The sequence below is a fragment of the Eptatretus burgeri genome, chromosome 1 (genome assembly GCF_056783735.1).
Source record: "Eptatretus burgeri isolate ZD-2024b chromosome 1, Ebu_testis_v1, whole genome shotgun sequence".
Lineage (NCBI taxonomy): Eukaryota > Metazoa > Chordata > Myxini > Myxiniformes > Myxinidae > Eptatretus > Eptatretus burgeri.
Genome location: NC_140961.1, coordinates 70,288,337 through 70,303,822, shown reverse-complemented (window position 1 = coordinate 70,303,822; position 15,486 = coordinate 70,288,337). Strand labels below are relative to the sequence as shown.

The 15,486-nt window shown below is 40.4% G+C and overlaps 1 protein-coding gene across 3 annotated transcripts; it reads left to right on the top strand.

Annotated features, from left to right (window-relative positions):
- The first annotated feature begins 624 nt into the window (after positions 1-624).
- LOC147034694 (uncharacterized) lies at positions 625-13,758 on the top strand. Of its 3 annotated transcripts, XR_015059819.1 has the most exons (3): positions 625-824; positions 5,035-5,147; positions 12,281-13,758. XR_015059819.1 is itself a non-coding variant. In XM_085887347.1 (2 exons), the coding sequence occupies exon 2, from the start codon at positions 6,170-6,172 to the stop codon at positions 7,289-7,291; it is 1,122 nt and encodes a 373-aa protein (XP_085743473.1). In that variant the 5' UTR covers positions 625-824; positions 5,035-6,169; the 3' UTR covers positions 7,292-11,360. The 3 variants fall into 3 exon arrangements, 2 of the variants coding, with proteins under 2 accessions (XP_085743473.1, XP_085743481.1); XM_085887347.1 differs by lacking the exon at positions 12,281-13,758 and having other exon boundaries at positions 5,035-11,360; XM_085887355.1 differs by lacking the exon at positions 12,281-13,758 and having other exon boundaries at positions 631-824; positions 5,035-11,360.
- Positions 13,759-15,486: the final 1,728 nt, after the last annotated feature.

The following is a 15,486-nucleotide window of genomic DNA, read 5'->3' as shown; positions in this document are numbered from 1 at the left end:
ATATATAGATATATATATATATATATAGATAGATAGATAGAGAGATAATATAACAGGGGGCATAACCAACCCCATCCCTAACCCACCCTTACCCTCACATTCAAAATCTCAACCCCAACCCAAACCCACCCTTACATTCAAAACCACAACCCCAACACAAACCCACCCTAACCCTCACATTCAAAATCTCAACCCCAACCCTCACCCACCCTAACCCCCACATTCAAAATCTCAATCCCAACCCTCACCCACCCTCACCCTCACATTAAAAATTTCAACCCCAACGCAAACCCACCCTTAGCCTCACATTTAAAATCTCAACCCCAATGCAAACCTGTCCTAACCCTCACATTCAAAATCTCAACCCCAACGCAACCCTCGCCCAACACAATATCTTTTTTCTAAATTCGTATTTCAACAATATATATATATATATTTTTAATGTTTTTTTTTTCTCTTCTTCCAATTGTCTTTTCAGGCTTTCATGTTTGATGAAGTAGAAAGGGGGAGTAAGAACCTTCCTGCATCTTCTTCCCAGAACTAACAATATATCTATATATATATATATATATATATATATATATATATATATATATATATATATATATATTTTCTTCTTGCAATTCTGTCTTCTAAGGCTTTCAGGTTTGATGAAGTAGAAAGGGGGAGTAAGAACTTTCCTGCACTTTCTTCCCAGAACTTTCTTGATATTGTTCTCATCAAGCACCATCCAACAAAGAACCACATCGATCGGTTGAGATCCCCAAGAGGACTCTTGGGAGAAACCACATTTCAAGTCTCCAAAATAAACCCAACTTTCCAAGGTATAACCACTTTCCTGTCGAGTTTCCAAGATATGTATCGCATTGTGAGTTATCAAGCCAGAACCCACATTTCAATTCTCCAAAATAAAACCAACTTACAAAGTCTCCAATGAATTACTCATTTCCTGATTTTTTTCAAAATTTGTGAGTCTACAAGGTAGGCTCCATATTTAGAACCATCTTGGCAGAACCCTTTTCCCGAGTCTCCAAGGTAGTTATTTAAACCGTCAAAGCAGAACTCATTTACTGATTTTTTTTTCAAAATTTGTGAGGTCTCCGAGGTTGGTTTCATATTTAAATCCACCAAGGATAACTCATTTACTGATTTTTTTCAAAATTTGTGAGTCTCCGAGTTAGGCTCCATATTTAGAACCATCTTGGCAGAACCCTTTTCCTGAGTCTCCAAGGTAGTTATTTAAACCATCAAGGCAGAACTCATTTACTGATTTTGAAAAAAAAATTGAGTCTCCAAGGTTGGCTCCATATTTAGAACCATCTTGGCAGAACCCTTTTCCCGAGTCTCCAAGGTAGTTATTTAAACATTCAAGGCAGAACTCATTTACTGATTTTTAAAAAATTTGTGAGTCTCTGAGGTAAAACATATTCTGGTTCATCAAGGTATAACTTGTTCAGTGGGTATTGTCTTGATAACTCACAATGAGTGCCATTGATGTAAAACTCTTTTTCAGGATTTTGCGGGTCTCCAAGGTATAACTCTTTGGTTGGGTCATCAAGGTCGAGCTCATTCTGTGGGTCTTGGTCGCTCACAAGGTCTTCAACCAAACCAACAATTTTGTCCCAAGTTGTGGCAAAAGCAGTATTTTCATTTCGTATTTCTGATACAATTTCCTGTGAGAGAAAATAATAATGTATTAATTAAGTGATTTAATTATTAAATGATTATATGCTTAAATCAAACTCTGTAAATAGGAAAATAAAATCTTACCTCAATAGATGAGGTTTGAATCCAGTTCATCAACTTGAAGGTTTAGTTCCATACAAGTAGTAGAACTCCAAGGAACTCCAAAGTCATCCCAATCAAGCTCAGCACAGCAGTCCATTCTCAGTAAAAGTAATAATATGTTTAAATTCAGTCTGGGTTTCAAGCCTTTATAAAGAAAGACTGGTGGGTGTGGTTTCCTTTGGAAATTCTGTAAAATTATTTGGAAAAGAGATTAACTGGAAATGATGTAAGAGTCGGTGGTCCTTCAAAAGTGGGCGAGGCTTAAGAAAAGTGATCGGAGATAAGGAAAAGTGGGCGTGGCTTTAAAAGGGGCGTGGCTTATGGAAAGTGGGCGTGTCTTATGCAAAAATAATCTGAGGCTCAGGAGGTTGTCAAACAAGAGCATTAAGAGAAGTTTATCATTTTATCTCTGCTCAACAAAGATATTTATACCAAGAACTGAGTTCCAAAATAATATTTGTGAACATAATCGATGGTGATGAATGTAATAGGAAAATTAATTTATTACCTGAAGTAAAACATAGACAAATATTCATTGGTTCCCTCTTTCAATGGAATGATAATATAAGAGAAATGTTGTTTTAATCAGTGTCTCAATGGGACAGAGATCTTAATTATAATCCCAATTTAGGTCAGTCCCTTAAGTTAGTCCCAATTTAACATTGGGGGGGGGGGGTTGAAGGGTGGAGGAGGGGAAGGGGGCAGAGATTAAACTCCTGGTTTGAGCTTTTGAGTCTTGAGACAGAGAGGTTTTTCAATTCATTTGTATTATCGCAGTCTCCTATTTAGGGGTTTAGGGGTTAAATAAGAGAGTCCCCCCCCCCCATTCATTTGCATGGGAGAGGGGAAAATGGGGAGAAAATCGGACTCCTGTTTCGAGCTTTATAACCTTAAATCAGAGTTTCCCCCTTTTCCCCCATTCATTTGAATGACTGCACTGGAAACCCCATTAATCTACTACTGTCATACTCCATTGCATTTTGTTGGATTTCTTGTGATGTCACAAAGAAGAATTTGATCCCTCCTATATTCTTCTCTGCCCACTGGAACATCTCTTCAGCTGTCAGAATCTGATTCTGTCGAGTGGCCAGCAAACTTGCCCTTGCAACAAGGCGCTTCACAGTTGCTCCAATCCCATCACATTACTCCATCTTGTGGTGTATGTCATAACTAATGACTTCAAATAGAGAACTGCGGGACATGTTTTTAAAATTAAAACCCAAGCATATGTTTGGATTATCATTACAAGAATTTATTTTTGAATAAAAAATGTACTTATAATTCTTAATTTATGAGAAGAATAATCTAAGTTGTTACATAACCTCAGTTAATGCCCCCTGCATATTCACCATTTTTGGTCAAAGTGGCATTTTCAACTTCCTTCAGATAGAAATATATGCATTTATCAGGCATTCTGATAACAGATCCTTAAATTTCATATGCCAGTTTATAAATATCTGCAGTATCACTTTGCTAGAGTGTTCAGTTTCAGATTTATACGCTCATGAATATGAAAAAAATGAATAATTAAAAAAAACGTGCATGTAAATAAAAATTTATTTTAATATGAAGCCATGGGCCTAAGATAAAATTATTCAGTCAGTAGACACATCTTATATGAGGCAATCTTTCGAAAAAAAAAAATTAATATCCTAAACCCCTTGCCACATGGTCAAACCAGGGGACAAAATTGGTCCATTTTAAAGCCCTCGGAGGCAAGGGCTTATGGTAAAACTTTTATAATTCATCACCTAACTGTATTATCCCAACAAAAATGTATCTATGGAGAGATAATGACCCTATAATCACTGTGTTATGAGGAAAAAATTCTAATAGTCCATGAGCCAGGTGGCCGATTTTGAGGTTTTGGTATCAAGCGACTGAATAAACGCCGTTGTGATTTTTGGGTGGCCTAATGTCTCAAGTATTCAAAAAAGTTGAGCGGACCTTTCAGATCAGTAGCTTAATACCCCTACGGTGGCCATTTTTAAATATGGCCGCCATATTTTTTGAAATCCATATAAGCAAGTTTAGAGTACAATTAGTCAACTTTGGGTAAAGGTAGACAGACTTGTGAGTGCTCATTTTGTTTGTTAGAACCTACTGAATCTTATGATATGTGGATTGTTTAGTTTTCTGCGTTTCTGAGCTCGGCATTGAACTTTGTATGTGAAAATTGCGACTATTTTGTCACATTTCATCAAAATATGCAGAGAACTTCCCTAACTACATCGTTAAAACTATTGTTCTGGTGATAATTTTACTTTGGTTGAGTCAATATGGTTCTTCTGAATCTATAGAATGTGTAGTATAACCCATGTGAGGCCATTATCCCACTGAAAATGGATATATTTTGGAAATTCATTTCCGTGTATTGACTGAATTTGGGGTAGGGGTAGTCGCAGTTCATAATGAAGTCCACTCCCCATGTATCAAAAGTTTAATCAGATTGGTATTTTACTTCAAAATATCCACTTTTAACAAGGTTTGCACATTTTTCTAAATTTGCTTTAACCCTTTAAGACCGAAAATATCCCGCAAATACGTTTTTTTTAATAGCCTGTGAATAAGTTATTGCACGCGTACTCAGAGTCAGAAAATGACAAAGAATAATCCCACAGGTATAAAAGTAGTCATCAGTTAGTTACAAGAAGAACCATGGATTTCCTATTGTCTGTTTTGAAAATTCAGAGTTCTTTCTTGGACCCCCTGTACTTCTTAATTCACCATGCTGCCACCATGTGGAAACACAGCAAAACAAATTGTTTGACATAACTGTACATTTCCTTCACTGGGATAAGGGAGAAGATTCTCATTGATTTTCATTTATCTATCTGTAATGTTCATTACATGATCCCAAAGTTTTTCACAAGTTAGTATCATCTTTTACTCATCAATCCCCCCATCCATTACCATATAGAGGCCTAGAGAAGTGCACACTCACAATGTAGCAGTGGTCCTATAGAAGTACACAACATGATATACATACATACAAACATGGTGCTGCTCTTATAGATGCAAATGCTTAGAGCCTGGGGTAAGGGGAAGCGCAGTCCCATCACTCACTTGCCTATGATCCCATTCTTCATTAAAAACTGCAAGGGGAAAATCCCTTTTTCAGATGTTTGCAATTTGGGGTTTTCAATCTGGCTGGTGTACCATTTTCGAAGTTAAAAAGGAAGCGATTAACCAACTACTGTGGAACACATTGTGGCCTATAATTCAGTTGATGTTCTATCTTTTCAGGTCCCATTTTGAAAATTTCAAAGAGAAGACAGAGCCATACGTCATGACCGATTCTGAGGAAGACTGCAGGAAAACGAAGCGCCCAAGAGTCGAAAAAGCCAAATGTGCAATATGTGAGGAAGAATGTTTTGTGGATGAACTTGTTAAACTTAAAGACATTGCGTCTTGGCTAAGACTCTATGAAATTGCTAAGATAAGACATATTGAACCTATTTTGAGGATTGCTGATGCCAATCCTCCATCCGCACCAGATATCCATTATCATAAGAAATGCAGACAGACTAACGCATGTTAAAAATCTGAGAAAAATTCAGGGTGATCTTGGTAACTTGAGTAGTGAGCCGAGTTCTGTTCAGCGGAGGTCTTCACGCCAGTCCACAGATGCTGCGGACAAATCACGTGTCTATCCAGAAGTATGCATCTTCTGCGAGAAAAAGACAAAGTATATTCAAGGTTCCCACACAAGGGAACCGCTCATTCAGTCCTCAGAACTAAGGGCTGATGAAACGGTACGTGATGCCGCTATTAGGAGATGTGATGAGAGAATCATTGCCCTCACATCCCGTGACATTGTTGCTGCTGAAGGGCACTACCATGCCACCTGCTATAGGCGTTACACAGTCAACTCAAAACGAGACCAATCAACGGCACCAAAGACCGCATCGCAGTCTGCAACGGGCGACGATGGCTATGCCAACGCTGCAGGAGTCGCACTGGAGAAGTTATATTCGTATGTGCGTTGTAACATATTGTTCAATCCTCGCCTGGTTTCCCTGGTAGAAATCACAGCAAAATTGGAATTGTTTTTCATTGAACAGGGTGTTGAAATTCGAGCGTCCACAAAAAAGAATTTACACAGAAATCTTGAGGCTGAATTCGGTGACACCTTGCACTTTTTTGAAACAGATCACAGAGTGTTTCTTAGACCACATAACCTTAAAACCGATGACATTGCATCTGAAGTTATCCGTTTAGAAAAGTGAATTCAGCTGTACAACCAAGGACAAGACTGTGTCCAGTTGATTGAAAATGTTGCAATCATACTCAGGGATAGCATCAAGGGTAGCATACAAGAACAAATGTGGCCTCCACATCCCGAAGAACTGGACAAATCATACATTGAATTGCCAGTGTCATGACATTTTTGAAGGTGCTCCTGGGGGGTACACAGCGCGACGCATCTGACCGAATCTCTCGGCTGTCATGGTCATTTGCGCAAGATATCCTGAATGCTGTGATAAATGCGCAGGTTGTCACACCTAAGCATGTCCTGTTAGCTTATGTTGTGAAAACATTGACAGGTAATGTGGAAGTCATCAGGACCCTCAATAGGCTTGGTCACTGTTGTTCCTACACCCGACTCGAAGAAATTGATACAGCATTATGCGTTGAGAAAGTTAGTCGAGGTGATGGTGGCATTCCCAAAGGAATTCATCCTGGTGTCCCAACTGTTTTAGCCTTTGACAACATTGACAGGAGGGAAGAGACACTGAGCGGAGAAGGAACAACACATCATGTTAACGGTATTGTGATGCAGCCTGTGTCTTTAACCTGTGCTCCGCAGAAGCAAGATGAGCCAATCGTTTTTAAGCAGGAGAAAAGAAGAACAATTGAGACAATTGGTGATTGTCTGCCATTGTATGTAGCAAGCCAGAAAATGGTTCCACCCCCACTAAACACCCCAACTTTGTCAATGCCATTCATAGATGCATCCACAAGTGCTCACCAGCGAAATTACATTTGGCTTCTTGTGCGGATGCATGATATTCACAACCAGATCATACCATCATGGACTGGATTCAATATCCAGACAAGGGACAATGTTTCAGTATCCAAGGACACCGTTGGTTACCTGCAAACAATCAATGCCCCACCTTCAGATCTTTCAACTGTGCAAGAGATTCTGTGCAAATCAGTGTCCATTTGCCAGTCATTAGAACTTGACAAAATATGTGTGGTAATGGACCAAGCTTTGTATGCCAAAGCTACAGAGATAGCTTGGAAACACCAGTTGAAATTCGAAAGTATTGTCTTGATGATGGGAAATTTTCATGTCATCTGCAATTTACTGGGCATAATTGGAAAGCTGTTTGGATCTGCTGGACTGCGTGATCTAGTGGTTCAATCGGGGAGAATAGCAGAAGGGTCAATTGAGAAAGTCTTATTGGGTCAGCAATACAACCGAGCTGTGCGTCTTCATAAAATCGTTTATGAAGGGATGATGCGACAGGTTTGGTCAGGGTTTTTAGAGTGGTGAGACAACAGCCACCATGATGATCTGCACACACTTGATGAAACCTTTCGATGTGTGGCTGATCTCCACGAAAATATGTGCTCTGTTACACTTGAATCACTTGAGCAAGACATGTCTTGCCAAAGGATACTTCATCTTTTTGAGGTATACTTGGGTGTTCTGCGTAATGATAGAGGTCCTGTTTCCGCATTCTGGATGACGTACATTGATCTGGTGGAAATATTACTTGGTCTGATCAGAGCCGATCGTGAAGGCGATTGGTATCTTCACCGAGCATGTATTCGGAAGATGATTCCATGGTGTTTTGCAATGGACAAAACCAATTACTCGCGCTATCTTCCAGTTCACTATGATCAGATGATGATGCTCAATTCTGTTTGCCCTGATCTTCACCAACATTTTCTCAATGGGGGGTTTTCTGTTCAGCGCAGCAGTGAAAACCCATTCGGGAAAATTGCTGAAGACCAAACCCTTGAGGAAACTGTAAATAAAGACACACAAACTTCAGGTGGAACCAGAGGGTTTAGCATGAAGCATGGGACCATGTCTCGGTACTACCTCACTGCAGAGCATAGGGCAGAAGCCTTACGTCAACTCAGGGAACTAATTTTCATCCAAAGTTTCTCAGGACATCAGGATCTGCAAAGATCTCGCATCAGTAAAGATGAAGTGGACGTAAACGCTGTGCAGCAAATGCTAGAGAGTAACTGGATGAATCCATTTGACGAGGGATATTCCGATCTGGTGAGCATTTCTACTGGGCTCATCGCTCCACCCGATGTCTGCAAGGACTTGCTCAGTGCACAGGAGAATGGGGAGGAGGCGTTTATGCGGTTTACTTTGAAATTGGAAAGTGGAGAAGGTTTCTATGAACCTATAAAGAGACTGAAGCTGAAAACATTTGCTGACCTACAGAAAGTAACAACTGTGAAAACACGAGACAAAGAGGTAGTCCTGAAAGCAAACAACCGGCTCTTTGGTAAAATGATCCTTATTTCTGAAAACAGAAAGCTGGATATGAGAGACATTCTTTCGTATCCTCTAGGACAAAAACCATGGTCATTGGCTAATGGGGATGGCACATTAAAAAGACCGACAAAGCCAGGCTTGGGAATCATATTGAGAAAGAGGCAGCGAAGGTTGACCCACCATCAGATCGAACGGCCACGATAATTGATGGCATGGATTTAGTTCAGAAAATGAATGGGGGCAATCACACATTTGCTGAAATGTCACAGAGGATCTTGAACTATGTTCTCAACGAGGGGAAGGGAAGCAGCAGAATTGATGTTGTGTTTGATAATTACAAGGATAGTTCGATTAAAAAAATGCGGAGCGGATGATCCGAGGCTCTGCTGAAGGCATAGTCTTCAAAGAGATCCGGGCGGGCCACAGGATAAAAAAATTGGAAAAGGTTGTTGTCAAGTGGGGAGAGTAAGAATAATTTCATCGAATACTTGTCAAGTCGTTTGAAGGATCCATCATGCCAAAACAAACTCTGAGACACAGAACTTTTCGTCACATCAGGCGAAAAATGTGTACGGATGGAAAGTGACCGGGTAGAGGAGGTTTCCGAACTTGAGTGTAGTCAGGAAGAAGCTGATACTAGGCTGATTCTGCACTACAGACATGCTGCTTCTTCTTTTTCGAAAGTGATGGTTATATCAGAGCACACTGATGTCCTCGTACTCCTTCTTGGATTTCATCTTGAATTGGGAACAAGGTTACTGCTGAGACAAGGAAAAAAGAACAAAATTCGCATTATTGATATCAACCGCCTCGGAACAATTCTTGGAAAGGATGTGTGTAATGCTCTGATCGGATTGCATTCCTGGACGGGCTGCGATACAGTCAGTGCATTTGCAGGACAAGGAAAAGTAAAGTCGTTGAACAATATTCGGAAAGATGAAAGCTGTCGGAGAGTGTTCTCTGACATTGGTAAAGACTGGGAGCTCAGTGATGAAACATTTGCTCTTGTTCAGGCATACACATGCAAAATGTATTCATCGAATACAGAGATCAAAGAAGTCAATGCACTCAGATATGAACTATTTAGGTCCAAACGGGGTGAAGTGACAACAGGACAATTGCCACCTTGTCGGGATGCGTTGTATCAGCACACTAGAAGGGCTAATTATCAGGCTTCCATATGGAGAATAAGTCTGGAGAACAAGCCGGATGTTCCAAAGCCAACTGATGAACATGGTTGGACCGTCACTGAAGGGGATGTAGCAATTCAATGGCTTCCCATCCGACCTGCCCCAGATGTTGTCCTGTCTTTGTTGTCTTGTGATTGCTCCCAAGCGTGCAAGAAAGGCACATGTTCATGCATAGATAATGGTTTATTGTGCAAACCGGCTTGCGAGTTAAAGGAGTGTGCTAATTGGAAAGAGGATGAGGATGAAGATGATTTCACGCAAGACGTAGATGACAGTGACGATGATGGTGATTAGTGATTTGAGAAGACTGTTTATTGCCACAGGCCTTCCTGAAGCATTATAACCAACTTTCTCGAATCAAGATAGATGCTAACTTCACACGAAAGTGGACTTTTTGTCAAGCTTTCAATTTCTGGGTCGTTATAAGTATTTTCAAGAATGTTTCACGAAAACTCGGCCAAAATACCTCATTTTTCGGATATATTTGTCATTTTTTTTTCCAGAAAACGACTTGCAGAAACCACTTTTATTTCACATGAGAGGAATTTGCATGTTACTTCGAGCAAAATGATCCCAAATAAAAGGTTTTAATTCATTCCAATGATGAGTTATTACATTTTAGTTATCTTTCCCAGTTTCATTGGAGGGAATGGCGGCCATCTGAAAATGGACGCCGTAGGGGTATTAAGCGACTGAAATGAAACGTCCGCTTGACGTTTTCTGACATCTGAGATGTCAAGCTACCCAAAAATCACAATGGCGTTTATTCAGTCGCTTGATACCCACTTTTCACCTGGCTAATGGACTAAGTTGTTCCATATTTTCAGGAGGGCTACTATAGTTTCACCTTATTTTAGCTCGTTTTGGGCCAAAAGCAATTTTTAGCTTCCTATAGAGTGAGAAATATGCATCCCAGAGGCTATCTGATGCCATAATTGAAAAAAATTGGATGCCAATTAGTAAATATTTGCAATATTAACTTTCTGGAGGAGTCTATTATAGAAATTATAAGCCCCTGAAGTTGAAAAAAAATGCGTTTTCACATTTGGCATTTTTAGGGCAAAATTTCAAAGGTCTCTCGAGATTGATATTTTTTTTTAACTATGAGGAATTGAAAGCTAATCTTTTGCATGGTGGGTAGAGCCATAAAGATCTACATTTAAGAATTTTTCCAGCAAAATCTGAGGAGGTGACCTGGGGAGGTTTTTGAAATTTAGGTGAGTTGGCACGGAATGACCCCACTCTTTCTTCCTTGGATACACTCTCCACCACTTCATTTAACTCACTCCAGAAATGTTGTTTATACTCCATCTTACACCCCACTTGCGTTTCATATGCACTGATGACATTCATCATCACCCTTCAATTTCCAACTTCACACGAATCACTCGGTCCGACACTCTCCTTACCTCCAATACCCTCTTGACATAATCCTCCTTCAGGATTACCCCGACACCATTTCTCCTCCCATCCACAACATGGTAGAACAGTTTGAAACCACCTCCAATGCTCCAAGCCTTACTCCCCATCCACTTGGTCTCTTGTACACACAGTATGTCTCCCTTTCTTCTCTCCATCATATCAGCCAACTCTCGCCCTTTGCCAGTCATCGTCCCAACATTCACAGTTCCAACTCTCACCTCCACACTTCTCCCCTTCCTCCTCCCCACTGCCTCTGGACACGCCTTCCCCGTCTCCTTCTCCTCCACCCAGCAGTCATACAATTTCCACTGGTACCCTGCTGACCAACAGTACCGGTGGCGGTCATTGGTAACCCGGGCCTCAACCGATCCGGTATGGAAATCCGTTTTATGATCCGCATAATGATTTGGCACAGGTTTTATGCTGGATGCCCTTCCTGATGCAACCCTGGTCACCTCTTACGACACAGGGATATGGTACACCTATTTTAACCGGGGCATTATCATGTTTATATCATATCATATATATATGTATATATATATATATATATATATATATATATATATATATATAAATCATATATATAATCATATATATATATATATATATATATATATATATATATATATATATATATATATATATATATATATATATATCATGAATTATCATGTACTATCATATACTACTATCATATACTACGATCATATACTACTATCGTCATGCAATATGTGTGTATCATACAATATCATGTGTGTATCATACAATATTGTCAGGTATGAATGTCAGGTGCGACTATTGATTGGCCACATATGGTCCATATTTAAACATTTGACGCATTTAAACATTTGGCAATTGCATTAATCAGGTGTCTGGATTCAAACCATTGTCCTGGCTGCTTCAAATTGTGTTCCCAAGCCTTTTGTCTTTGCTTTAAAATGTGTTAAAATGTATTACAAGCAAGCCAGCCGATGTCCTTGTCCAAGCAGTCTGGTCGGCTGTTTATGAATTCCAGTGCAGAGAAACTACAAAGGCTGTAAAACTACAAAGGATTTGCTGCTGTTTATGAATATGTGCCAGCACTCTCTTGAAGTCCGAACCAGCCCAAACCGTGAGAAAGATGTTGGCTTGCCAAACTTCCCATAGGGTGGAGGGAGGGCGGGAAAAGCCCACTTGCCATTTTTGTTTCTTGATAAAGACTGTTGCTTTTACATGGAAATAGCAAATGAGATTCATGTTTTGAGTGTACGTACAACTGAGATTTCTGTATCTTTTAGCATGTCGTTTCGGTGCGAAAAACATGTAATGCAAGTTAAATGCTTCTATGAGAACCTTTGTGAGTCTTATTGAAATACATGAGCCCATGACGTTTATTGATTGGTGTTTAAATGATGCTTTGTTTGTTTCGGAGTGTTGAGAGCAGTTGAACTATGCAATGTGAGATTTCGTCTCGTGGAGCTTTGGAAGAACTTCAACCGAAAGATTGGACGATGGGGAGAACCCAGATTGGGGTGATTGGGCATTCAACACGTGATCATGAAACTATCCCCTTCCTGAGGAGATAAGATGAGCAATGTGGGAAAAAAGAAAAGAAAAGAAAAAAACCCACTGAGGAGAAGGTTGGGGAAGACCGAGCAACACCGTTTTGTGATGCCAGGCCGGCCAGGCAAGCGTGGAGGAATAACCGTGGAATTGCTGCTCCGCGAATACATCGTGACCTTACCGTGGCTGCTTCAATGCACAACGAAAGCCCTGAAGGTCCACGCATCGAGTCCTCTGCAACATGTGTTCAATGGTGCGGGTGGGGGCTCGTGCAGCCGTCGTGACTGCATCCAACGTGCAAAGCTGGCTTGGTGAATCATACCTGTTGCAAAAACAGCTGCAACAAGGGCCCAAACTCGGCTGGAACTCTGGGTCACCTCTCTGATCCGTTTCATCACCTTCAACCCAGCGTCAAGCCCAAGCTCTTGCCTGCCAAGATCGACCTTCTCTTCAGCTCAACAGAGTGCTTCAACTGTGTTTCCCATTGAGTGCGCTATTTTAATGGAAACGCACACGCTCGCCTGGGACACCATTGAAATGGTCGTTATATGAGCATTCGCTGCCATTGTTAAATTGAACTTGTGTAATGAATATCTTTCTCCTCCAGGAACAGGGTATGGTGATCATGGGTAATATGATTATTTGGGGTTTCATAAATTTAATTTTTTGGCTTTAAGTCAAATTGGCTGTCAGTGATGTTTTTCCTTTGCTCAAGAGTCTTTGAATTGTGTCATTTACGTTAAATATGGCCAAATGTGGCCAAGGGGGGAAATGTCAAGTATGAATGTCAGGTGCGACTATTGATTGGCCACATATGGTCCATATTTAAACATTTGACTCATTTCAACATTTGGCAATTGCATTAATCAGGTGTCTGGATTCAAACCATTGTCCTGGCTGCTTCAAATTGTGTTTCCAAGCCTTTTGTCTTTGCTTTAAAATGTTTTTCAAGCAAGCCAGTCGATGTCCTTGTCCAAGCAGTCTGGAAGGCTGTTTATTAATTCCAGTGCAGAGAAACGTCAAAGGCTGGAAAACTACAAAGGGTTTGCTGCTGTTTATGAATATGTGCCAGCACTCTCTCGAAGCCCAAACCGTGAGAAAGATGTTGGCTTGCAAAACTTCCCCTGGGGTGTAGGAAAGGGGGGGGGGGAAAGCCCACTTTCCCATTTGTTTCTTGCTTTTGCTTTGCTTTGCTTTCTCAACCTCAGAATAGATTTTATGTATGAGAGTTTTGTAGTGTGACTTTTCAGTGTGGTCCAGGGTCTGACTGCTGTGGTCGGTCCCTGTGCCACCTCCGCATGCATGTGCTGTGCTGCTTCAATAAATCGCATCATTCAAGAATCCTCAGTTGACTCACCTCGATTCTTGGCTGGGATTGTAGGGTCTCCATGACAAATATGTGTGTAGCATGTGTGTACCATGTGTGCAGAATGTGTGTATCATGTAATAGCATGCGTGTGTAGTATCATGTGTGTATCATGCGTGTATCAGTGTTTCATGGAATAGCATGTGTGTATCATATATCATACGTGTATCACGTGTGTGTGGTATGTGCGTCATAACATGTGCGTCATAACACGTGTGTATCACATGTGTACCATGTGTGTATCGCATGTGTATCATATATATGTGTGTGTATCATGTGTGTATCGTGTGTGTAGCATGAGTGTATCATGTGTGTATCATGTATGTGTATGATATAATATCACACATGTATCATGTGTGTGTAGTATGTGTATCATATAACAACGTGTGTATCATGCATGTATCACGTGTGTATCATGCGTGTATCATGCGCGCACCATGCGTGTATCGCATGTGTATCAATAAACACCGTGTGTATATCATGTGTGTGTGTCATGAGTGTATCGTGTGTGTAATATGTGTGCACCATATAACATGTGTGTATCATGCGTGTATCATGTGTGTAGTATGTGTGTGCCATATAATATGTGTGTATCATGCGTGTATCACTTGTGTACCATGTAATAGCATGTGTGTATCATATAATACCATGTGTGTGTCATGTGCGTATCATGTATGTGTATCATATAATATCATGCGTGTATCATGCGTGTATCACGTGTGTATCATGCGTGTATCACATAATACCACGCGTGTATCATGTATGTGTATCATGCAATATCACGCTTGTATCGTGTGTAGTATATGTGCCATGTAACATGTGTGTATCATGCATGTATCGCATGTGTATCATATAATATCATGTGTGTATCATGTAATGTGCATCATAATAGCGTGTGTATAATGCGTGTATCATGTATGTGCACCATATGACATCATAACATGTGTGTATCACGTGTGTATCACTTGTGTACCATGTAATAGCATGTGTGTATCATGTATGTGTATCATATAATATCACGCGTGTATCATGTGTCTGTGTGTAGTATGTGTATCATATAATATCACGCCTGTATCATGTGTGTGTAGTATGTGTAGCATATAATAACACGTGTGTATCATGCGTGTACCATGTATGTGCGCCATATAATATCGCATGTGTGTCATGCGTGTGTCGCGTGTGTATCATGTGTGTAACATGTGCGTACCATATAATGTGTGTATCATGGATGTATCACATGTGTATCATGCATGTGTAGTATGCGTATCATGCTTGTATCAAGTGTGTATCATGCGCGTATCACACGTGTATCATGTATGCGTGTCATATAATATCATGTGTCATGCGTGTATAGTATGTGTGTATTATGCTTGTATCACGTGTGTATCATGTGTGTGTAGTATGTGTATCATATAATATGTGTGCATCATGCGTGTATCATGCACGTCTCACGCGTGTATCATAATATGTGTATATCATGTGTGTGTCATACGTGTATCACGTGTGTATCGTATGTGTGTGCCATAGAATGTGTGTATCATGCACGTATCAACTATGTGTGCGTCATGTGGGTGTCATACGTGTATCACGTGTGAGTAGGGTGAATATACTGGTTGTGGCTCACTTTTCCCCATGTAAATGAATGGTGGATGTTCAGCGATTCATATTTTTTTCCCCTAAAAATAAACCCCCTTTTTAGCCCAAGGTAT

What these genes read in the sequence shown, in the direction of transcription:
- LOC147034694 (XM_085887347.1), top strand. Translation starts at nt 6,170, where the DNA reads ATGACATTTTTGAAGGTGCTCCTGGGGGGTACACAGCGCGACGCATCT.